Source organism: Fukomys damarensis, unplaced genomic scaffold (assembly GCF_012274545.1).
Source record: "Fukomys damarensis isolate Sample0158 unplaced genomic scaffold, DMR_v1.0_HiC HiC_scaffold_10, whole genome shotgun sequence".
Classification (NCBI taxonomy): Eukaryota; Metazoa; Chordata; class Mammalia; order Rodentia; family Bathyergidae; genus Fukomys; species Fukomys damarensis.
Genome location: NW_022900922.1, coordinates 2014771 through 2039630, shown reverse-complemented (window position 1 = coordinate 2039630; position 24860 = coordinate 2014771). Strand labels below are relative to the sequence as shown.

General features: G+C 44.1%; 1 protein-coding gene and 1 non-coding gene across 2 annotated transcripts in view; one reads left to right on the top strand and one right to left on the bottom strand.

Annotated features, from left to right (window-relative positions):
• Positions 1-24860, top strand: part of Itih5 (inter-alpha-trypsin inhibitor heavy chain 5) — an 82178-nt gene that overhangs the window by 14686 nt on the left and 42632 nt on the right. The window contains exons 5-7 of the mRNA XM_033761814.1: positions 3019-3269; positions 21551-21720; positions 22476-22592. Coding sequence (XP_033617705.1) covers positions 3019-3269; positions 21551-21720; positions 22476-22592 — 538 coding nt within the window. The remainder of the gene's footprint in view (positions 1-3018; positions 3270-21550; positions 21721-22475; positions 22593-24860) is intronic.
• LOC117285485 lies at positions 19400-19599 on the bottom strand. Its single transcript, XR_004516548.1, has one exon. It is a non-coding gene; the product is annotated as a U2 spliceosomal RNA (small nuclear RNA).

Sequence of the window (24860 nt, the reverse complement as noted above, 5' to 3'; positions counted from 1 at the left end):
CTCGTGCTTGGCAGGCAGGTGCTCTGCCACTGAGCTACATCCCCAGCCCTGCGTTCTACATTTTTACATTGTTTTATTTCTTCTTCCATTAATAAAGTATCCATATTATTTTACACTATCCCTACTCTCTTAAGTGATAATATTCTGCCTTTCACTCTGACTGGCCTTACTATTTCCTGAGTACAACTTTTGTAATATAATCATTTATGTTTGCATTGTCAGAGTTATTAATATTTAAATTCTAGTCTGTAACGATCCTTACATTTTTTTGTCCCCAACCTGAATCTGAACATTTAAAAGTCAATGAATAATCACTTCTCAGCCTTTTGGCTAAGATCGAGTGTAAAAGTCAATGAATAGTATTTGCTTTCTATCTAATGGCTATATGAATCCCATCAACTGAAGAGCCAACTAGTATCCTACATGGACTAGCCCTACACGGAGGAATCCGTTGCAGAAAAGTGACGTAGAGAGTGGTGTGGTGAACTCGTAAACCTGATTTTGTTCCTTAGTAAAAGAGCAGAGCTTCGAGAAAGCTAGTTCTCTACAATCATAGCCCATCAAAAATCTGCGGGTGGAAATCCTGTTAGTGCGAATGAAACTCTTTCCTGTGAAGCCCTGGGCCAAGGGTTAACTTTGGCACAGAAAAGCAAAGGAGGTCCAGAGGTTCAGATAAGAGATTTTCAGACATAACATTCCACATTTATCTTAGTGCTACGGTCATCAAGGACACAGAACCCTAAGTCTTCCTCACGGTACAGGCCAGCACGCATGGGTTTACACACAGCCCTGCTTTGCTTAAGCCTGTCCAGACTCTCCTTCCTGCAACTTTTGCTCTACCTGTACTCAGCCCATCCCCAGTCCTGTAATAGTCCTATCTCTTCCTTTGTTTGGCAAAATGCCTTGCAGTGCCTCTGGTATGTTGTCTCCTTCACTGGAGCAAATGATTAAAACCTCACTTTGTTGAACTACAGCTGTGTCCCAAGTTGTCTGCATTGAAATTGTTCAGAATTGTGCCACGATTTAGTGGAATTGGATCAGAGCATAGCTTTGTTTTTCCTGGAGTTTCCAATTGCCTTCCTTTTTCCTTTTGGAGTAGAATTTAATTTTCTCACTATTCACATCTGGCAAGATGGGCCGGGGATTTAGCTCAGCGGTTCTGCTGCCTGCCTTGCAAGAGCAAGGACCTGAGTTCGATCTTAGGTACTAAAAAAAACCAAAAAACCAAAACAAAAGCCCAAAAGACAAACAAACAAACAAAACCAAAAAAACAACCAAACATCTAGCAGGACATATAATTAATTTGAAACGGGGACAGAGTGAATAGCTATACTTAAATTTCTGCAAGCAATGACAGCCACATCACCCAGATGCCCAGCTAGCCGCAATTGAAAGATTGCCGTTGACTGCTCTGATTTCAGAGATGCTCTGATTTCAGAGCTCTTAAAGCATGGTGTTAAGCATGAGTGTCTCTGGGTCCATCCTGTGCTGTCACCGTTTGTAGCCTTGTTGCAAACATTTACCCTGGAATTTCTTTTCCTTTTCTTCTGCCACTGTTTTGTCGTTTATTGTATCCCCTCCCTCCTGGTTTTTAGCTTTACTTTCTCAAGTACATTCCCAAGTAACTTGCTCAGACTGGGCACATGAGTATAAGCTTTCTGAGACCTGCAGTGATATGTATGGCTGTGTGTGGAATTTAGGGTCAAAATAACTTTCCTCCTGAACTTTGAGATTTTGCTCTAACGTCTTATAACGTCCGGTCTCCCTGATGGTGCATCTAATTCCACCTAATGCCGCTCCTTTTACATCTTTTCTCTGATGTTCTCAAGTTTCACCATAATGGGTTTAGCTGTCAGTTCTTTTTCATTCATTCTGTCCGAGGAGGCTTTTCCATCTTAGTATTTGTCTCTGTTCAGTTCCCAGAAAGAAGAGTACAGGAATCGGTTTAGTCCTTCTTATGATCAAATGGGACTTGGAATGATCTCCTTTTATTTGGCCTCACTGCGACCCCACGGCGCCCTCCTGAACGCGTGGCCTGCAGTTCCTCTGAGATCCCTCCAGCGCTGGGTTCGCCCCTTCTCTGCAGCCTCTCCCAGCATGTTCTGAGCTGCAGAGCTCTTTTGCTCTGCCATCCCCCAGTCCTTGGAGACTTGCTCAAATGTCTTAGGAACTAAGGGTCGCCTTCCCACTCTTAATCTTTGGGTGGCCGGCTCACCATTTTGCCTCAGAGAACCCTCACTCCAGCCACCGACAGCACTTGGAATAGTTGGTATTTTCCTAAGTGTATTTCCTCTTTAAACACATCTACTAAATTTTACCAAGGTGCAAAAACATAACGGTGGATTAGGTGTTATATAAAATGTCAGAATTCATTGGCCATCCTGTAAAGGGCTGAGTTCGCCTCTCAGCTGGACTCCAACCCTCCCTCTTCTGACAGTTCACCTGCTCACCGGGCCCCTTTCCCATTGCCCTGAGATCTGTCTCAGAGAGAGGCAGGAGGGGTCAGCAGTTTGTTTGTTTGTTTGTTTGTTTTGGTTTGGTTTTTGAGACAGGGTCTCACTATGTAGTTGAGACTGACCTGGAAGTCACTATGTAGACCAGGCTGGTCTCGAACTCACAGCGATCCTCCTGCCTCAGCCTCCCAAGTGCTGGGATTACAGGGGAGCGCCACCAAGCCCGGCTGGGGTCAGCGGTCTTTGAATTCTCTGTTCAGTATCCTTTGGCCCTTGGTGACCTTCCTCTAGACTCAGCCTCCAGTGCTGGGATTACAGGGGAGCGCCACCAAGCCCGGCTGGGGTCAGCGGTCTTTGAATTCTCTGTTCAGTATCCTTTGGCCCTTGGTGACCTTCCTCTAGCACCGCTCTTTGCTTCTTCCAAAACGAACTTTTATTTTTCTTTCTAAGGATGCACCCTGCAGTGCCCACAGGTCTTCCCTGCATGCTGGTGTCTGAGGGGACCCAGGGAGCTTGGCCTTTCTTATTCTGAGCCCCAGGGTGGCTTCTTTTGCCTTCCTGACAGGGACCAGGGGACCGACACGTTCAGAGCGTCCCTAGTGATTCCCAGCAAGGACAAGGCCTCCTTCCTCCTGAGTTACGAGGAGCTTCTGCAGAGGCGCCTCGGCCAATACGAGCACATCATCAGTGTGAGGCCGCAGCAGCTGGTCGGGAAGCTGACGGTGGAGGCCACGGTCCTGGAGACGTCGGGCCTGGAGGGCCTGGAGGTGCTGCCGCTCCGCCGCAGCCGGCAGAAGGGCAGCGCGAGGGCCGAAGGTGAGTCCTGCGCGCTGGGTGCTCAGAGGTGCGGCTCGGACGCAGAGAAATCTGTAGAAGAAATGGCGCCCTTCAGCAAGGCTTTGGATGTTTATGGAAATTGGAAAGATAGCAACAAAGCACACACTTTTATTTTTAAAGATCTAGGTCTGCCAGGAGATTGAAAACATATTTTAAGTCTTTTGAAACAGTAGTCCCACTCCGGGGAATCGGCGGAAGCAAAGCACTTAAATATTGCGGATGTTACGCAGAGAACCTGCCGCATTATCTGTGGTGCCCAGGAAACGCTTTCCATCCAGCCTAAATGTTCAACAGTGTGCAAGGCACGAGTAAAATACGCTGATAAAAACGATTTGCGTGTGACCAGAAAAAAAGCAAAATTGTCTACACTATAATGTGAGATACGTTAAATACGAAATTGGTAGAAGATAAAGAAATATAAACTAGTTATGTTATGGGTATGAATGGAATTGCAGGGTTTGCTTTCTAAAAATTTGCTTTTTAAGATTTAACGCTGTTGTCGTTCCTTTTGTGTGCGTGGTGCTGAGGGTTAAACTGTGCAGGCACCTACTCAACCGCTGAGCTACGCTCTGGGCACCCTCTTTTTTTAAATTAAAAAAATGTACTGGAGATTTGATTTGAGGTACAGATATTTCGGTTTATTAGCAAGATCGCAGAGTTTGTTTTCTCAATTTCTGATTTTTAAAAATAGAATTCCATTTATCCAAATGATTATGAAAAATTCGATGTAATCTAATTTTGATTACTTATTTTTTTATTTTTATTTTTGTTTTTTTTTTTTTTGAGGCAGGGTCTCGCTATGTAGTTGAGACTGACCTGGAACTCACCATGTAGCCCAGGCTGGTCTCGAACTCACAGCGATCCTCCTGCCTCAGCCTCCTATGTGCTGGGATTACAGGTGTGCGCCACCACGCCCGGCTCCTTTGATCACTTATTTTTAACTAATACTTTATACTAAGTATTTCCTTGCGTTGTGCTCTATACTTAATGTGTCGATGTAAGGATTAACGTTGACAGACGATGACACAGATATATGAAAAACTGTACCGGGTTGGAAGGACCAAGTTGCAGTTAGTTGTGAGACTGCAGGCAGGAAAGGCTAAATGATAACCAAGTGAGTGACGTGTGCGGGATCTGAACAGGGACTGTAGAGCAGCAGGCGGGAGGGACTTCTTGGGTGAGGTCGTGGGTCAAGAAGACTGGAAGGAGGGGAGAGAAATGACAAGAGAGGTGGAATAAGAGTGTGGGTATTTCATGTAAAACAAAACAGTATTGAAGGCTTGGAGCTGCTATATGGAAAAGCAAACGGTGTGGGAGAGGTTCTTCCTCCCCCGGCACACTGTTTGGTTAATGACTGCGTGTGAGAAGTCGTTCACCCTCAAAGACTGAGTGCCTTGCCCCTTGGTAGACGCCAAGTCCTTTGCTACACATTGACTTCAAATGCTGGACTTTGACATTTATATCCAGATCTAGCTGAGAAAACTAAACTACTGCCAAGGGGGTCAGCATTCGGAAATGGCATGAGAGACAGGGCACCATTCTCGAGTGACGCTGGTGGTAGTTCTATGGTTAATGGACTTTAGTTCAGCGACTGACCTTAACCTTGACAAAAGCTACTGCAGCCATCTCAAGACCAGTTGCACGTCTGTGAAACAGGGAGGAACGCTGTCTCTTAAGGTCATGGTAAGAATTAGTGGGTTTAAAGCCACTGGCCCAGACGGAGGGCTTAATAATTGCTAAATATTGTTATTATCATCATTTTACAATCACCTGTTTGCTTTTGTCCTATAAAATGTTGTATGGTCATAGTGTCTTTGAAGGCAGGCCTGCCTTACCTTTGTCTCTGTGTGGGATTTAATCCAGTGCCCCCCCCCTTGGTACCAGGGACCCAACGTGGGTCCTTGCGCTCGCGAGGCAGGCGGTGGCACCACTGAGCTAAATCCCCTGTCCCCCAGTGCCTTTTAAATAGTCCATCACTAATTGAGTGTCTTCAAATTAGGGAAGAAAAACAAACGCATGCTAACATATTGGAGAAGTTTTAGAATTTCATTTCTCTCTAATCCTAACCATAGGAAAGCAGTATTTTCCCCGGGGAAGAAGGCTCAGTCCGAGTTGGCAGGCTCTCGCGGGGAGGACAGAATGTCTGGGATGAATCCTCAGGGGTGGTGAACCCGTTTCAGGAGTCGCATATGCCTTCCTGATTTTCAGAACCACTGTGGTTCTACAGAGCTGTGTGCATGCTGTGGCCTGTGTTTGAGTGTTTTACGCTTGGATTACAATTGGTTGAAAAGTTACTTACTGTTTCTATTCAGGGCTTGTTACTGTCGCAGAGGAATTCTTTCCAGACCACTGATCTCCTGAGATCTGTTTATTTATTTTGTTTTAAATTGTTTTCCTAACTCTGTTCCCAAGCAGCTCATTTGCTTTGCAGAACGTGGAGATTTCACAAGCATTTCCCAGAACCAGGTGCAGTGGACGAATTCCCTCTTTGCTGCTTCGAATTTTCATCTTTCCCAGCTCAGCTGGTATTCCTGCAAGATGGTAGCCTCAGCAGTGTGCAGCGCATGATGTTGTGGCTTTGTATGGACCCCACAGCATGTTTCCAAAGTAAATGCAGGTTGGGATCGACGACGCCTAGGACTGGGCTCGCCCCGGAGCATGCTCTGAGTCTGTGTGTAGGTGGCCCAGGGCGGGGCATTCCTCTGATACATCTGGCTGGATTAAGAAATCAGACCTCTATGATTTGTCCAAGCCAATCTCTGACCCCTGGAGCCATTTCAACTTGAGAGATGCAATTCCTGATAAGGATCACTATGTTTTAGTTTAGGTTTACTATGTTTTAAGCGCTTTGCTTGGATATAGTGTTATTTCATTCAATCTTTATGATAACCCTCTTAGATTGTATTTTTAATCTTCATTTTATTTATAAAGAGGCTAAGGTTTCCTGAGGTTCAGAAACACGGGCAACATCTCATATCTATTTATTACTAGAAACAGAATTAGGAGTAGATCCATCTGACTCTTTTCATGCCCTTCATCATTGTATGATCCTAGCTTCTCATTAAATAGAAGATTGTAAACTGTATGTGTTCACATTCTAAGTGTCTACATAGTTAAATATAAAAATGAAAAAGGCAGGCTAAAAATCACTATCATCTACTTTGCCTCAGTTTACTTGCCTGGCGGTTCAGAATTGGACCCATACCTATTGACTCTTTCCCAATGTGAAGGTCAATTTTGTGAGATGTAACCTGGAATCTAAAGCATTATAATTTCTACATTATTAAACTAGAAAACACATACAGATGGCTCAAAATCTAAAGTCTTACACACTGTTAAAGCAAGACTCCCTCTCTGTCCTGTCCTCCTGCCGTCCACCCTCCTAGTCCTTCTCCTTTGAGATGCTCTGATGCCTTCTGGGCTCAGTGGAGCAGACTGTGGCCACACATCACTCCATGACTGGAAACTTCCTGAGACTGCGGACTTTAAGCTGTTTGTCATTATTTGAACATCACAGAGCACCCCGCACGGCCTAGAAGGCCAGGCGCTCTGCACGGCCTCTTGAAGCAACCAAGAGACACCATGTAGGAGAGATGTGTGAGGCCGCTTCCAGAGCAATCGAGCAGGCTGCTTTACAGTGAGTCTTTTGACAAGTAGAGGAAATATACTCTAAAATAATGGTAAAAGTATAGCATAGTAAACCGTGAATTCGTGAGCTAGAAGCATAGGCACTCATTTTCATTATCAAGTAGTATGCGCCATATATAATGTATGAGGGGCTGGTAAAAATGTACAGCAAGTTATTAACTTTATTACAGTAAAACTCACATGTAAATAGTCCTCAAAATACTTCACGTCACGAACAGTCTTCAGAACACTTTACGTCACGAACAGTCTTTCTTGCTACTTTTGAAGCAGTTCTGGAGGTCCTCTTTCATGAGTGTCTTTTTTTTTTTTTTTGGTACCAGGGATTGAACTCGGGTCTTCACATTTGCAAGGCAGGCGGCAGAACCACTGAGCTAAATCCCTGGCCCTGTTCATGAGTGTCTTTATAATTGTGATTAAAAGTATAATGAAACCTGCTGCCGAGTGCCACCCAAGGGAAAGTCAGGCTCATGAAAATATCACATGTGTCCTCATGCACCTTGCTCACCAGATCAGGCACCACCTGACTTCTGACTCTTCCTCAAGTCAAAATGGCCATGAAAGGCAAATCGATTTTAAATTGATTCAGAACAGTAAGGCAGCCAGGACGGTGCAACCAGACACTCATGAAAAACGACATCCAGAATTGCTTAGGGAAGTAACAAGAACAGTGGGGATAAGTGCATTCAGGGCAAACGGGGGTATTCAAGGGGGATTAATAGCAATGCATCTTTTACTGTAATAAACTGCTCAATTTGAACATTTGCCACCAGAGTTTCCATCACACCTGTGTGCCCTGCATCTTCATCGGGTAGCAGAGTGGGAGGTGTGCCCATGGCAGCATTACCCAGACACGAGTAACGAGCTGTACTTGGCATTATGGTGGCTACCACCTCCCTAGGTGGTAGGAATTTTCCAGTTCCATTATGATCTTCACACAAGCAACATAAACGTAGTTTATCATTGACCACAATGTCTCCGCAGCACACACCTGCCTCTGAATGAAGCGTTTCGAGAGTGTGACAGGGCTGCTTGATCTTCTGTAGACACAAACGGTTGTCCCAGCTGTGGCAGTGGAACAAGGCTGGCTCTTTCATGGTCCACACTCATGGTTTTGTCTTATAAATTTCCTGGCTCACACGTGGCACCTAAGTTACTATTTTGACCATGATTCTCATTGTTTTTGGTAGAAAATTTTAATTTACGACAAGATCCTTGATGACTAGTGGTAAGATAAAATGAGAGATGAGATACTTTTGAATTACATCTTCCACTTTCCATCGGGGATTCTCAAACCTGACTGTATCCAACAGTAACCTGGAAAGGTAGAAAGACAAATGCATATGGCTGTAACTGGAGTGGACTGGGGTCCCTGAGGAACCACGTTTTGGGTTGTGATATTCTATAAATTTCTATGAGAAGCTTTACAAATTTATAAATTCTACAATTTTTTGGTTATGCATAAGATGAGAGGATAATGCTGTATAAATATATTTTTCCTGCCACTGAATAGGTAGATTCTTTGGCTTTATCTTTTATATTCCTTGTGTTTTTTAAAATGACACATTTGTTGAGGCTTGATACATATATTATGAAATTTACTCATTTTAAGCGTACAACTCAGTGTTTTGTAGTGTATTTGCAGAGTTGGGACGATCATCACAGTCCACGTTTAGAACACTTGTGTCACCCTCAAGCCATCTTTATACTTACTTGCAGTCACGCTCTGTTCCCACCCCAGCCCTAGGTCACCACTGATCACTCCCTATCCTTCAGATTTCTGACAGCTGTTTTTTTCAAAGCACCCTGGTGCTTCTGATGTTCAGCGCAGTTTGGGTAACTTTATTTTGGACTTTCGAGCAGAAATTTAGATATCAATCAGAATCCCATATCAGGATTCTGACGTAAATAACCAGCTTTAAAATTAACCAGATTGTTCTTTAATTCTATGGAGTCCTCAGAATATCCTGACTTTAGGTCTTTATTAAAATGCATATTGTTTCTCTTTTCCAAAAAGTGTTTAAGATGAAGGTCAATGTAGAATTGCATACACCATAGAAATAACATTTTCCCCTATCCAAACTTCTGCTCATCAATGTGGGAACTTTAGAGGGAGAACTTCCAACAAGAAATCCCAGAGGAGCAGGTGCAGCCCTTGTAATTCAACTCAGTTTACTACATTAGGTGTCCTGTCTTGGGTGCCTTCTCCTACTGGGACAAAATACCTGACACCTACAAGTTGAAGGAGGAAAGGCTTATTTTATTTTATTTTCAGTACTGGGGATTGAACTCTAGACCTTGCACTTGTGAGGCAGGCGTGGCACCACTGAGCTACATTTTTGGCCCAAAATGGTTTATTTTAGCTCAGTTTATAGCAATTTCAGTCCACAGTCAGCACTGCAGCACAGAAGTAGTCCATGGCACAGCGGAGGTGAGCAGCAAGACGTCCTTCTTTCTTCTTTATTCTACAAGGCCATGGCTGGTGCTGCCCACACGCAGGGTGGGTCTTCCCTCTTCAATGAGTCCGTTATCCACACCCAGAACCATGCTTAATTAGACTGACCCAGTAGCACACATCTATGATAACCTAAGCCACAGCTATGAGGGCATGAGGCTTTGAGGGAACATTTTAGATATAAATCATAACATGTTTTTATCTTGGAGAAGAAATATATGGTCATTCAGGACAGGTTTGTTTTGTTTTGTTTTGTTTGGAACTGGGGATTGAACTGGGATCCTTGTGCTTGCAAGGCAGGCAGCAGAATCACTGAGTTAAATCCCTGGCCGTCAGAACAGTTTTGGTAACCCGAAAGAGCTTTTCTTATTTACTTCGTTGCACCATGACTTCTTGGACTTGTGGGAATTGCTGTTCCTTGCCAGTCTTCCTAATTCTCACTCTCTTGCTTTGAGAGGGCAGCCTTCTGCTTGCTTTCAAGTCTGAGTTAGTGTCAGCCTTGATCCTTGTTGTTTTGAACAGTTTCATTAGCTTAGTTTTCTCCAAACTTTGATGGACATTAGAATTACACAGGGAACTTTAATAAATCTATTGTGCAAACTTCACTAGTGCCAAATAAATCAGAATTATTGTGGATGAAAACCAGGTGTTATTTTTTAAAGACTTCTTATGATTCTTATGTTCAACAAAGTTTGGGATCTAGATCATGACTTCTTGTGTTTTAGCATTATTTGTCATTAGTTCTTGTCCCTTTGTTCCTTAAGAGTTTCTTCTAGGGCTGCTGACTCTGTTAAGTTCATGAATAATCTCAATTCCTTGTCTCTGTCACAACTAAGAGACTCCTATAATATTACTTTAACCTGTTGTTATGTTTTCTTCCTTTCCTTCCTTCCTCTCTCTCTCTCTCTCTCTCTCTCCTCTCTCTCTCTCTCTCCTCTTTATACCAGGGATCAAACTTGGGACCTTACACTTGTGAGGCACGTGGTAGCATCGCTGAGCTAAATCTCCGGCCCTATTATTAAAAGGAAATTTTAGTTCCTGTATTCAGGTGACCTTTGTAACTATTGTCTTGTTCTCTTGCCATCTGGTTCACCGCTGGGGAGGGCATCACACTCAAGAGTCCGGAATAAGGGCTGGGGTGAGGGGCCCAGCAGAGTCACTAGCATGGGTGAGGCCCTGAGTTCAGTCTCCAGCACCACCAAACAAACAAACAAAAACACTACAAAAAGACAGAGTAAAACTTTACATTCTTAAAAAAAATTCTAAAAAATAGCCTCTAAAATGGAAACAGACATTTACAAAAACACATATCTGATAAGAGGCTGACATCTAAAATATACAAAGAATTTTTACAACTCAACCACAAAAGGACAAACTGTTCAGTTTGTTGTACATCGTTGATGAGAATATAAAATTATGCAGCTTCTGTGGAAAACATTTGGGGTTCCTCAAAAAGTTAAACCATGTGATCCAGCAATTCCTCCAGGTCTGTAACCCCAAAGAATTGAAAACAGACATTCAGATACACACCATGTGTGTGCAGAAGTGTTCATTGCGTGAATATTAACAGCCCATCAACAGGTGAGTGGATGAACAAAATGTGCCCTGCACACAAAAGGGAATGTCACTCAGGCATAAAAGGGCCTTGGATGTAGCTCAGTGCACCACCGCCTGTCTTGCGAGAACAAGGTCCTGAGTTCGATCACCGGTACCAATGAAAAAGGAGTGAAGCATGAATTCATGTTACAACATAAACGAACCTTGATGACATTATGCTAAGTGAAAGAAGCCAGACTCAAAAGGTCCATTTACCAGAAACATCCAGAACAGGCAAAACAGAAAGCAGATTAGTGGTTGCCCAGGAGCACGAGGAGGTGGGAATAAGGAATGTTGCAGAGTTTCTTGGCAGGTGATAAAGATTTTTGGAACTTAATGGATGTGGTTGTTGTGTAACAAAGTGAATGCCACGACATTGTTCATTTTGATGTGGCTGACTTAGCTTTCTATGCGTTTTGCTTTAATTTTAAAAAGTGATATTCCAGGTTGGTGGAATCCGATTCCTTCCGTGGCCCTGGAAGCAGGTCTGCCATGTTCTCTAGTTCTTAGCTGTGGGTCTTGCACGTGCTTTAGAAAGCCTGTAACAGGAGAGGATGGAACTCGGTTTGTGGCTTGTGTTTTATTCACACGATCATTATGTGAGTTTCCTATACAGCTTTGACTTTAAATTATCCTATGCTGGCTCCCCAAAGTGCTGGTATTACAAGGATGTGCCACCATGCCCGACTCTGCGGCTGTCTTTGAGAACAGGCTAATGACCAGCAAGCTCATCCTGCAAGATCAAGTGACCTTTGATTTGAGACTGGTATAGTGTTTTATCTTCCAGAAAATGCCCAATACGGGGCTGAACAGAGTGACTTAAATTTCTAGTTGTGTTTCTCTTCACTCCCTTAACATCATGATTCCGTCTTTGCTCTAAGGGCTATGTTCTTCGGCCCCTGGGATGCTGAGTCCATAGGTGCCAGAACAGGTGCGCTACTCTATAAATGTTTACGCAGTACACCACGGGGTTACTAACTTGGCAATGAAAGTGCCCTTAGGTTTTTAGTGCTTTTTTGGCTTGCCTTAGCTATTGTACCAGATCCTGGGTATAGCTTTTATTTGATAAAGAAGGAGGAGCTAGGGAACAAAATTAATAATTCACCTTGGGTTTGAGAAAATTTGGGTTCCAACAATCTGTTTTTTTGGGGGGAGGGTGGTTTGGTTTTTTTGTTTGTTTTTGTTTTTGAGACAGGGTCTCACTATGTAATTGAGACTGCCCTGGAACTCACTGTGTAGCCCAGGTTGGTGAACTCACAGGGATCCTCCTGCCTCAGCCTCCCAAGTACTGGGATTACAGGCGTGTGCCACCACGCCCAGCTTGGGTTCCAACAATCTGGATATCTCATCTCCCCCTTGCTCAGGTTACTGGATAACATACAGGATGCCCAGTTACATCTGAATTTCAGACCAACAGTATGTACCGTGCAAGACTTGGGACACAATAAAGAGTTATTCATTATTTATCTGAAGTTCAAATGTAACTGGGCATCCTGTATTTTGATTTTCTAAGTCTGGCAACTCTGCTTTACTAAAAAGAGCTGCATTGTGACTCACTACAGGCCCCCACTTTTACATTCTGACCCCGGATCCCGTGGCCTCCCAGCAGCTGGAAGGGCATGGCCAGTTTGGCCTCTGAAATCCCTGGGCCTTTGCCAGGAAACAATCTGGTTGTCGCCAGGGTTTCCAGCCTTGTTCAGCACAGAAATTATTCGGATATGAATCATTTGGCCCCAGAGGTGGTTTTGTTTTGTTTCTCACTGCCAGTGGGAAAACCCGTGTCATCTGTGTGTTCTGCTGTCCGTGCAGTCTGCTCAAGGCCATGCGTGAGTCGTGACCATGGCACGGGATTCACTCTTCTCTTTTGCCTGACCATGGGGAGCCCCCTTCCCTTCCTGGGCACCCGCACCCCTTCCTTCTTCCTCCCCACCTCGTCTTGGTGTGGCGTGTGACGTGGATGCCGTCAGTGCCTGTGGCTCACTGTCCTCCCCAGCTGAACCCCAAAGCGACCGGGACGATGACAGGGCTTCCTGAGAGCATCTTCTCACTGTCGCGAGCAGGAGCTCGCAGGTGCATTGACTGGGGGTCGAGACGGTGGTAGCTGCCAACTCGATTCATACATACTTTATAAACATGTCACCCGTCAGACACGTTCATTCACACCCGCCAGTTGCCACTGCCTGTACCTGCACAAGTCCGAGGAGCGCGACTTTGTTTCTCCTCTCCTGGCGATGGCGGTTGTCCGTCTGGTGGCCTCGGCGGTGATCCGGGGTCCACACCGGGCAGCGTCCGAGGTCTCCGCCGAGGTCTCCTCCGAGATCCCGCCTGGCAGGTTGCCCTGGAGCTGGATCGGTCGCCGAGTGCGACGAGCTGGTCTTCTCGCTCTCTTTTATACGGTTCTAACTGGGGTCCGTGGCACTGGTTCGGGTTTGTCACTTCACACATACTGGGGGTTACCTACGTCACAGGGCCTTACAGGGTGACACGCACGGAGTCTGACCGATTAGATATCACACTTCACTCCTGGGGGTCACGCATCCGCTTTGCCACCTTGGATCTGCTGGACAGATCTCACTCTTCTTCGCTCTACTCTTGGGAACGCACTGACGCTGTGTTCTGCATTCCTCACGTTGGCCTGCGCTCTACTCTCGCTCACCCAGCACATTCAGGATGAGTCCTTCCCTGCTCTCCCGAGTGGCTGCTCTGCTCGGCTGCCCGATGTGTAGTCATCTTGGTGACGAGTGTTCACCAAGCTCACCCTCAGCTTGTCGGCACCGTGGTCCGGCGCTGTGCTAGATGTCTGGAATCTAAAGGTGCTCATGACGTCGTCACCGCCCTCGAGAACTAGAGTTGCCAATGAACGATTTAAGCTTTCAACTGTGATATAAAGCATATTACGTGTAAATAAAATTACCCAGGGTAACCATTTCTAATTCCTTAGTGTGAAATGTATTCACATTGTTGTCCAGCCAAACTTCTGAGCATTTCTGTTTTCCTGCCCTGAAGCTCTGCATCCATGAAACAGTTCTCCAGTTTCTTTCTCAGCCCTCAGAACCACCGTTCTGCTTTATACTTCCTGCAAAGAGTATCTTACAGTATTGTCTTTCTGTGACTGATTTATTTCACCCGGTGTAGTGCCCTCAAAGTTTATCTATGTTGTAACATGTAGCATAGCTTTTCGTTTTAAGCCTGAGTTATATTCCATGGAAGTATATACAACATTTGGTTTATCCATTTGTCTGTTAGCAGGCATTGGGTTTGCCTCCATCTCTTGCCTCATGTGGGGATTTTGTTTGTTTCTTTTTCAGTACTGGTAGTGGAACCCAGGGCCTTGTGCAGGCTAGGCAGGTGCTCACCACTGAGCTACAACCCCAGCCCTTGTGAATAAAATCACAATGAAGTTGAATTGGCAATATTTTTGATATCCTGCTTTCATTTTTTTCAGATAGACCCATACATGGGACTGCTGGGTCATGTGTAATTCTGTTTTTGTTTCTCTGAGGTAGCAACTGCACCATTTTACATCCTGGACAGTAGGGTTATAAGGGTTCTCATTTTCCATGTCCTCTCCAACACTTGTTATTTCCTGTTTCCTGGATCGTGGCCATCCTGAGGGATAGATAGAGTTCATGATTCTGAATAATGAGAAAAGAAACAGGAAAGTAATTATTATGGACTGCAAACAAAAAATAATATAAAATATAATAACAGAGTAAAATCATATAAAAATTAAATAATAAATAATAAAACTTCACAGGCCAAGCATTTTCACTAAAAAACAAGCTCCTGTAAGATTTAATCTATAAAATACCACATAGTTTTTCTCAGAGGCCCTGGTCTGCCTGCCTGCGAGAGGAGAATATAAAGGAACTTAACAGAAGGCTCGCAGTTCTCTACGCCTCTGGTGTTCCAGAGCTGCTCTCAGTGAATTTGCACGTGATTCAGTGCCACACCCATAGAGCAGCTGGTGTTTGCGGTTTTCAGTGGACATAAAGCGACGTCAGCAAGGATGGTACATTTTGCGAATTAGCTGCTCCTGGGACTTCTGCATGCTCATGGGAGAGGGGCGTAATATGGTTCACGCAGAATCTCACCTGGGAAGTTGATCAGATGTGAAAAATGGGCACAGTAAATGCATTGTTTTAGGAAGAAAGAACATGGACCAAGGAGTGAAGAAAGCTAATTTGCCAAGAAACTTGTCAAACCCTTAATTATAAAACAGGAGTTGAATTTGAACTGCTTCAGCTATAAATTTGCAAATATACTCTTATGTTGCTATCATGTGATGCTATTTCCCAAATATTAGTAAAAGGCCGAAAAGATCTTTCCAAGAAGAAAACTGTATATAATAAGAGACTTATGGAAATAGCCAAGTTCCTTCTCATTGCCTCAGTTTTACTAGTTTCTCTTTTAATACTCTGCTGGTTTGCATGAGTTTTGTCATTATTCCTACCACCAAAGGGTGGTTGTCTAATCGTTCACAGTATATCTATCTCTCTCTCTCTCTCTCTCTCTTTATATATATATATATATTTATTTATTTATTTATTTTTTTTTTTTGGCACTGGGGAATCTAACTCAGGACCTCGCACTTGTGAGGCAGGCTTGGTACCACTGCCACGGGCGAATCCCCAGCCCCATTCACAGAATTTTTGCCTGCCCTAAATTTAAGGAATTGCCTCTTTGGATTTCGTGTTTTTCCAAGGGGAAATGAGCAGGCAGTGTTTGTTTGGAAATCCTTTTGTAAAGCCCAGGTGTCGGTGGCTTTTCTCCAATAACAGCCAAACCAAAGGCCCACAGGAAACAGGCCAGGCAGCAGCTCCCTCTGTCCATGGACCCCTGGAGGCCATGGCTGTAGCTTCAAACCAATGGCTTTGAGCACAGTTCTAGGCTCTTAAAGCTTTTTCAAAACCCTTTGACATTTTTCTTAGTGATTGCTTTTCTTTTTTCCTCTGTGTGGTTGTCCAGGAGGAGAGTGTTTATTTGAATAACATCCATATTCTAAAACAAAGCTAAGGACATGCATTTGCTCTCTTGATCCTTTTGTCCCTCCCCGCTCCCCGTACACTTTGTCACTACAGCATAAAATCAAATGGGTGAATATTTAATAGCATTTGTGGATGTGGTTCTTAACATTGTTTAGACTTCTTGGAGAATGGAGCGAAAGCCATTCTGTGTGCCACTTCAGGGGTCTCTTGGGCACTGGCAGACTCCGCTATATTCTATAGAAATTGTTCTTTATATATAAACATTTCAAAATTACCGGCTGTGAATGTGCATTATGACGTGTCTGTCCTTTCCAAGTAATGATCGTTTTACCAAGTTCTCAGTGAATGGTCATGATATAAAATAAAATGCGTTTTATCAAAGAATGATTTCCCCCCCTACGTTGCCTTTATAAAATGGACAGAGAGCACAACAGGTGACTTCTGAGGGGGAGAGGATGTGGCCGAGGATGTACTGAGCAGTTACAATGCACCGGGGTCCAGCTCAGGGCCTTACATACGTGATCTCACTCAATCGTGACGATAATCCTGCGATTGTGGGTCTGTTCCCAATTAACTGATGTGGGACTGAAGGTCAGAAGTACCAAGCCAGCCATGAGGAGGCTGTCACACTTGGAGCCCACTTTCCGTGTGTTAAGTGGCTCCCAAAAGTCATACCTCACTTCTTGCTCCAAAAGACTGGACCGCAGCCAGGAGGAGTGCCAGGCTTATCGTGTGTGACACCATTAGAGCTTAAATAAAAGCAGGAAGATGGCGGGAGAGGACTCGGCTTCCACAGTTGGAGCAGTTACTGCAGTTCACGCCTCCCACTAACCAGGTGGGCAAGGGGGAAAGGAAGCCAAAAGAGAGGAAAGGGTTCGCATTAGCACAGTAAGGTCGACGTTGCCCCTCTTCCGGTCGCCCTGACTCTGCCCTGCACCCTTCCCGTCTTTAGCCGCATCCCCCGACTCTGCAGCCTGCTGCCACACTGCATGGCGACTGGCAGTGTAAGCCGCACGCCACAGGAAGGAGAATAAATCAGTTCTGCTTCAGAACTCTGGTCAGTGGCTGTGAAAAAGTCCGTGCTGACCTGAGTGGCAAGTTGTTGTTTTTTGTTTTTGTTTTTGTTTTGTCCTCTAATTAAAAAAGGGTTTTATTTTTTGGACCTATTTCTCTGGAATTGTTCCTGGTAGAGTTTTTCCTATAGTAGGTAGTGGAGAGGTCGTTAGGTCACTTTCACTGCCTGGTGCTTCATGGGTGGAAGCCATAACGGGGAGCTGGACTTCTTGGTGAGGAACCAAGCTGAGGCTCCACCCACTCTGCCCCTACAGTGAGCCGTTTAGATGAATTCATGAATTTGCATCATCAATGAACAGACACCCGAGGCAACAGGAAACAGAAGAACAAGGCGCCATCCCTTCTCGTGGTCCATATCAAAGAGCCCAGTCAAATGAATTATGAAGAGAGAAATTATACTTTTTAATCCTCAGTGCTTTCTTTTGGCCATGAATGTACTAATTCAGGCACTTGTGGAAAGCATTTTTCATGAGGGGGATTTGAAGCGGCACGAAGTAGGGACACGCTGGCAATGTGAAGAGAATCCGACCTCTTGTGGGATTTTAGAGCAAATCTAAGCGCCGCCTGGTTACACACAGCAAACTTTATCAACCGTTTCCTGTGTGTAAGGTGTGTGAGTGGCGTGAGAGGCAATGTGCCCGTGTTTCAAGGGCAGAAACCAGAGTGACCCGGGGACTTGTTAAAGCGCACGTCGCTGCGCCCCTGCCCGGCAGTTTGATTCCAGGTTTCTGGGGAAAAGGCTGGTGTTTGTAGCAAGTCCTCAGTGGTGCCTCCGCGGCTGGTCCAGGTCACACCGTGAGGCCCTCTCCTCTCCTCCCCCGTGGGCCACTTCCCAGTTGGCTTGGAGGCAGCTAATGTGACGCGGTGTGGGAGCTGCCAGGGCCGAGAGAGCACCTTTCCTAGAGTTCACCGGCTCTGCTCTGATGAGCGCTTCCCGGGAACTCATCCCCAGTCCGGATTCTGCCAGGTGGAGTCATTCGGGATACACTGAATCCGCATGTAAACGCCTCCGCAAACGCATTTATCCCGAGGAAAAGTGCAGCTAGGGGTCCGTTTGGCAAATGATACTTTTATGTTCTGTGCCAGGGAGCTCCTGTTCAGCCTTCTCTGCTCTCCAATTCCCAAGCTTAATTTTTAAAAGCATTAGAATATGAAAATAAACTGTACAAACTTCATGCGTATAGCTTGATGAGTATTATATATATATTTCCACTCGTACAACTACCTTCCGCATCAAAAAACAGGCCATTCCAAAAGGTTCCACTGTTGGTTTGTTTGCTGTGTGTGTGTGTGTGGTGTCCTGTGGTACCCAGGGCCTTTACACTGAGCCTCATGTCCAGACCTTTAAAAAAATTTTAAGACAAGGTCTTGCGAAGTTGCTGAATCACCCAGGCTGAGCTTGAACTTGAGATCCTCCTGCTTCAGCCTCTCAGAGTGCTGGGATTGCAGGTGTGAGTCACCATGCCCGATTCCATGTCCCGTCAGTACCCACCCCACTTCAACTGCTGCAGATACAAAGTGTTTGCTTTTTAACTTGAGGTACATGGAAGCATAGACTTTTTCTATTCTGATCTATTCTGTGTCTGACTTTTTCTATTCAAAATGACTATGAGATTCAACTATGTTGTGATAGCAGTAGTAATGCTTTCATTTTTATTGCCATGTGTTACCCTAACTTTAACATGTTTTATAGTCCTATGTTTAATTTCTTCTGCCATTTTGTACACGTTTAAGGTTGGCAACAATCTTAGCTAGCATACTGCTTACTGTGATCCAGCGTGGTGCTAAGTATTTCACCACTTAATCTTTTCAATAGTGTGTCCTTAGGACTATTAATCCATCTTACAGACGAGAAAACCAAGGCTTCGTAACTTGCCCATGGTCTGACAGTTGAGAAGAGATAGGACCAGTGTTTAAACTCAGGTCCTTCTGGCTCGTGATCCCAAGTTCTCAGCTGTTGTACAGCTGTGCCTCTCATTTCTGGTGCTTTACTGGGAACCACCGGTGTGAGATGACCCCAGAGAAGTCCAGTTTCCCGTTTCCAAGGCCCTTTCCATGCTCAGCCCCGTCCTCCTCCTCCTCTTGCCGGATGGTCCCAAGGCCTCCTCATCGCGCTGGTGAACTAGGTCGTGACATGGTCAGTGCTCGGTCTCAGTTTCCCCAGCTCCTTCGAGTGGGTGGCTGGAGGCATGATATCTCTTGTTTTTTTTTTAGTACCGGGGAACTCAGGTTCTTGCGCTTGTAAGGCAGGTGGTGGCTCCACTGGCTAAATCCCCGGCCCCATTTTACCTCTTATATGGCTGTTTTTCTACAAAAATAAAATTTTCAATTTTGCGAGCTCTCCAATCGCTCCAAGATTCCTGCCTTTATTAAGTACAAATAATAGAAGAATTCATTTAACCTATGGTTCCTGCTAAGGTTACACCTAAATTGTCTCTGAAAAATAACTGTTGAAAGAAATATTTAAACTTCCTTTGATTTTAGTGCCGAGTAAACCCTTGGCAGAGGGAAGGTTCTACACTTGATCTTAGCCAAAAGGCCGAGAAGCGATGAGAGGGAAGGTTCTTAAATTTATTTTCTTAAACACAAGTTACTCGGTTCACTTCCGCCTCATTTCCTTTTCATTCTGCTACTTAGAGGTGGGAAGTTACTGGGCATTCTAGTCCATGGTATCAGTTGGAACAGAGAACCAGACACTGCAGTGGCTGTAAGCCCGGCTTTGAATCAGTATCTTGATAAAAAGCCTCCATGTGTACCTATGATTGAGAACATTCACTTTTATTTTCATGTTCTTTATGATGAATGCAGGCCACAGAATTTGGATTTTTATCGCTAAGCACATAGATCGGTGTTTTTGGATTTATAAAGGTGGGTGATCTCCCAAATCTGTCTTCTAATAGGTGATAAAGTTAGGGATTTAAAAATTGGGTCCTTTTTGCTTGCTCTACCATTACACTGGTTTTTTTGTAAATCACATCAAATCCATTTACCTCATAATATTTCTGTAATTCTCATTTGTCTCGTTTCATCTTGGGAGGGCCTTGGGGTTGATTTTTTCTGTAAAGAGCCGTAAGCTTTCTGGGCAAGCCGTACACGAGACCAAAGAAAGGAATAAATGAGGAGGGAAAGGTTTCCTTTATGGGACGATTAATTCCAAGGGGTGATGGCAAAACTGAAGTGGTCATCTTGCAATTTCAGTGAACTGGAGGACCTGGCATCACTAAGAATGGGTTAGATTATCATGTGGAAACCCGACTTCATAGTGGGAGGGGTCAGGCCGACGACACCTGCGTGCTGTCAGTGTTTTTATCACTGAAAGTAGACATGGAGATGTTGCGCACCTTCTAATGCTGGAATAGAAAGCGTGGAGCACCCCTAATGAGGGGATCTAGGAAGGTTTATTACCGAGGAAGCGGTTCATTAGCACTGGACCTGGATGGAATCAGGCTTCTACCTCTCACTCCCAGAGCACCAGTAAGTACAGAGGATTGAGCTGTGCTTCACAACCGTAGCCACACATTTTACCCATATGGAGAATTTCTTAAAGTCCCAAAGCTATCTAGGCTGTGTCTCAGATCACTTACGTGAGGATCTCTGGGCCTGGGCATCAGTACTTTTTAATCGCTGCTCCTAACATTAGAATGGCAACCAGGGCCGGGGACTTAGCTCATTGGCACCGCACCTGCCTCGCCAGGGCAAGATCCTGAGTTCGATCCTTGGTACTGAAAAAAAAAAAAATGTCAACCAAGTTCAGAAATCATCAGGAGAGAGGACCAAGTGAAAGGAGGAACAACATTTATAGAGTATGTGAGAAATCACACAGAAAAAAATAAGCAGTGTTTACCAACATAGCACTAGAGAAGGGTAGACGGGAGGGACACATCGATGAAAAGAGACTCGAGAAACAAACCCAGTGCGATGTGAAGACTTCGTTGTGACCTCGATTCATCCATATGATGACAATTCTTTCAGAGAATCTGGGAAATTTAGTAAATTCTTCCTACTGAATGGCAGTGAGGCATTGCACATTAATCGTGTTACTTGTGATAAAGGTTTTGTGGCTATGGCAGAAAAAAGTACTTATAGGTAGGATACACACTGAGGTATTTGTGGATGAAGCATGGTGTCTGAGATTTCTTTTAAAACATTCTAGAAGAAAACGAGTGATCTCAGAATAGATGCAAATAATCAGCAAAATGTACAACGGTTACAGGCGAGCAATGCGGAAATTCAAGATGAGGGCTTCGTTTTGCTATTCTTTCCACTTCTGTGTGTTTTAAAGATTTTTCATAAGAAAAAGATTAAACAGGAGTCATGAAGGTTGATTTGATGACAACGTGTCTCTTTCACTGTAATCCATTAACAGTACAGAGTCTCAGAAGATCCTGTGGACTGCAAACAGGCAACAAGATGAAGTCTCATCCTTTGTGTCTATGCCAGAAATTTTGTTTTAAAGCAAAAAGTAGGTTCAGTTATTAATTATGTTTATTTCTCCTTTGCAGATGATTCTGGGCCTCCTCCTTCTACTACTATCAACCAAAACGAAACTTTTGCCAACATTGTTTTTAAGCCGAATGTGGTGCAACAGGCCAAGATTGCACAGAATGGAATTCTGGGAGATTTCATCATTCGCTATGACGTGACGAGGGAGCGGAGAGTCGGGGACATCCAGGTAATGGGTTCCGTGCTGGTATTTCATAGTTTGATGTTTTTCTTTAGATTCAGAAATGTTGATTCCAACACTTACCTAAGGGCAGAAGATCTTTCTGGTTCTTAGTAAATGTTTTAACCCATGATATGTCTTCAGAGAGATTCTGATACTCTTTTGCTGGAGCCTAAGGATACCTACTTCCTGCTCCATTAATCTGTGCAGCCAATGACATCTATAAGTTTTCCCCACGGTGTTTTAGATGAGGTTAGAATTTTAGTTCATTGTCCCTTTTAATTAAAAGCAACTGTTCTATAACTTACTTCCCTTTAGGTTTTATTGCTCTAGAGATAGGGTGGGAATTTTAAAATGAATTAATGTGCACCTGGAATATAGATAACCTCGATGTCGGGCAAGATGCTTGCTAAAAGCTAAACAATTCAAGAAGCAGGATTCTCAACTAGAAAAGTGAAAGGGGATGGAAAACTAAAGTTGAACTGGTTTTTATGATCAGTAATTGTTTTTGTTTCGAGTGCTGAGAAATCAAATGCAGGACCTTGCACATGTTAGACAAGCTGTCTCAGCTGAGCTACACCTCCAGCCCACAATGAATAGAATTTAAAAAGATGATTCTCTCCTTATAAAGACTAATTAGCAATCAGTTCTTTGGAGGATCAGGACCATGTATAATGTGACCCTAATCTGTTCCATGCCATCTCTGAGCTCTAGAAGATCCTGGGTGATTTCCCTCCATTTTTACTTGATTTTTCCTCCACCAGGTTCTAAATGGCTATTTTGTACACTACTTTGCTCCTAAAGACCTTCCTCCTTTACCCAAGAATGTGGTCTTTGTGCTCGACAGCAGTGCCTCTATGGTAGGAACCAAGCTCCAGCAGGTAAGTGAGTGCTGACTGCCTGGTCTTTCCTCTCTCGATCTTTCCAAGGACAAAGATCAGCCTTGTGAACAAAACTCACTTGATGCCAAATGTCCACTTACCGGGCCACCTTGTCCTACCAACAAGGAACATTCCTGAATCGATCCATGGATGTCAGTGATATAAGCTATGGTTTTAGTATCATGGTTTTTGGGGAAGGGGAGAAACTGGCAGAGCAGACAGAGCGAGTGAGACAGGAATACGGTGCGATGGCCACTCGGTACCATTGCTGACAGGATAATTCTGTTCGGTGACGATCCCTTTGAGAGCAGTGGAGTAGAATCCCTGGAAACCGCCTTGGCACATCCTCAGAACAATTCTCATGAGAATTTACAATGAATCTCAGAAGTACAGGGCTGGAAGGGGCATTGAGGGCCGTGTAACCTGGGCTCAAATATTAAATTACCCTAAAAAAATAATAAATTATCCTGAAAATACAACTACTTATGATTTTTTTCAAAACAAATGATTACCTTTTGGCAGTTCCTTACCTTACTCCGGCATCATAAATATTGGGATTTGGAATTTGGAATATGTCTCCAGCTCACATCATGTCTTAGCCGTTTTCATGTTACCGGGACACATACAACTTCAACGAGGAGAGGTTTATTTTGGCCCGAGGTTTCAGTCCAGATGGCCTGGCTCCAGAGCAGAATCAGGGACACGGCGGCGGCTGGAAGTAGAGAAGGGAGGAGCCAGGGGCGAGCCTATGCTCCCCCAGGCCACTCCCCCAGTGACCCCCCTCCAACCAGACCCCACCTCCTAGCAGCCTGGCAGCTGTAATGCCCCCACGATCCAACCGCCTTCCAGATCCAGGGCACAGCTGGGGGATATTTTAGATCTAAATTGTAACACACAATGTAAAGTGAGGGCTGTTGTTGCCAGCTGATCATGTTTATAAATTCATCCAAAACTGAGATCCTTCGGCTTTTATTTCTAAATTCATCCTCTATTTTTTTCAGACTCATGAGAACCTTCTGTGCCACCTGTGTCTACCTAGAGGTCCCACCCCACATGTGGCTGAATATGGTTCTAGCTAATAATTTGTGCGTTTTATCTCAGTCTGTTACTTTATAAACTCTTTCTTTGTTCGTTTATACTTCCAAAATCGTGTAGTAAAAGCTGTCAATCTTTTCTCATATCGTGTCTGGCTTGCCTTGACCCCCAAACAGCAAAAGTATACATTCCAAAATGTAATGTGAAGATAACTTTTCTTTCAGAATATAACTAAATATAGTTTGCATTTAATAAAGGCAGAGATAATCTCACCCTCTAAAACACCTTGTAACTGTCCAACATCCCATTTGGTCAAAGTCCAACTTGCCAACTCCTCTATTTTTATTGGTTTTCCTTCCATCTTACATCTCTGACTTTGTTCGGTTTACTTTTGTTTTGCAGCAAGAACACCAGTAATGCGGTTAAAATCTTTTAAATTGTGGGTGCATTATGAAGAATTTTTCTAGTTTCATTTGCCTGGAAAATGATTTGCTTCACTCTCGAAATGTATTTTTACTGGGCATGAAATTCTATTCTCACAAGTGCCACTTGTTACTGTTGAAAAGCCAGTAAAAATTTTAACTGCTGTTCCTCTGAGGGGTATTTTCATTTTGATTGTTTAAAAATGTTTGCTCTTTGTCTTTAGTTTAAAAAAAAATTTTTTGTACCTTTAAGATGATGGTTCTAGGCCTGCATCTCTTATTTATTCTGCCTGAAGTTTGTAGTAGGACTTTATGAATTTGTGAATTCCTAAGTGTGCTTAGTTACAGTCTCTGAAAATGCTTTTGCTCACTCTCTTTCTTTTTCTTTCTTTCTTTCTTTCTTTCTTTCTTTCTTTCTTTCTTTCTTTCTTTCTTTTTGGTACCGGGGATCAAACTTGGGTCCTTGCGCTTGCAAGGCAGGTGGTGGAACCACTGCGCTAAATCCCTGGCCCTTGCTCACTTTTTCTTATGTGATCCCAATCTTTTTTGTTGTTGTTGTTTTTGTTTTGTTTTTGAGACAGGGTCTCACTACGTAGTTGAAACTGACCTGGAACTCACTATGTAGCCCAGGCTGGTCTCGAACTCACAGCGATCCTCCTGCCTCAGCCTCCTTAGTCCTTAGTGCTATTGAGACAGGGTCTCACTACGTAGTTGAAACTGACCTGGAACTCACTATGTAGCCCAGGCTGGTCTCGAACTCACAGCGATCCTCCTGCCTCAGCCTCCTTAGTGCTGGGATTACAGGCATGCA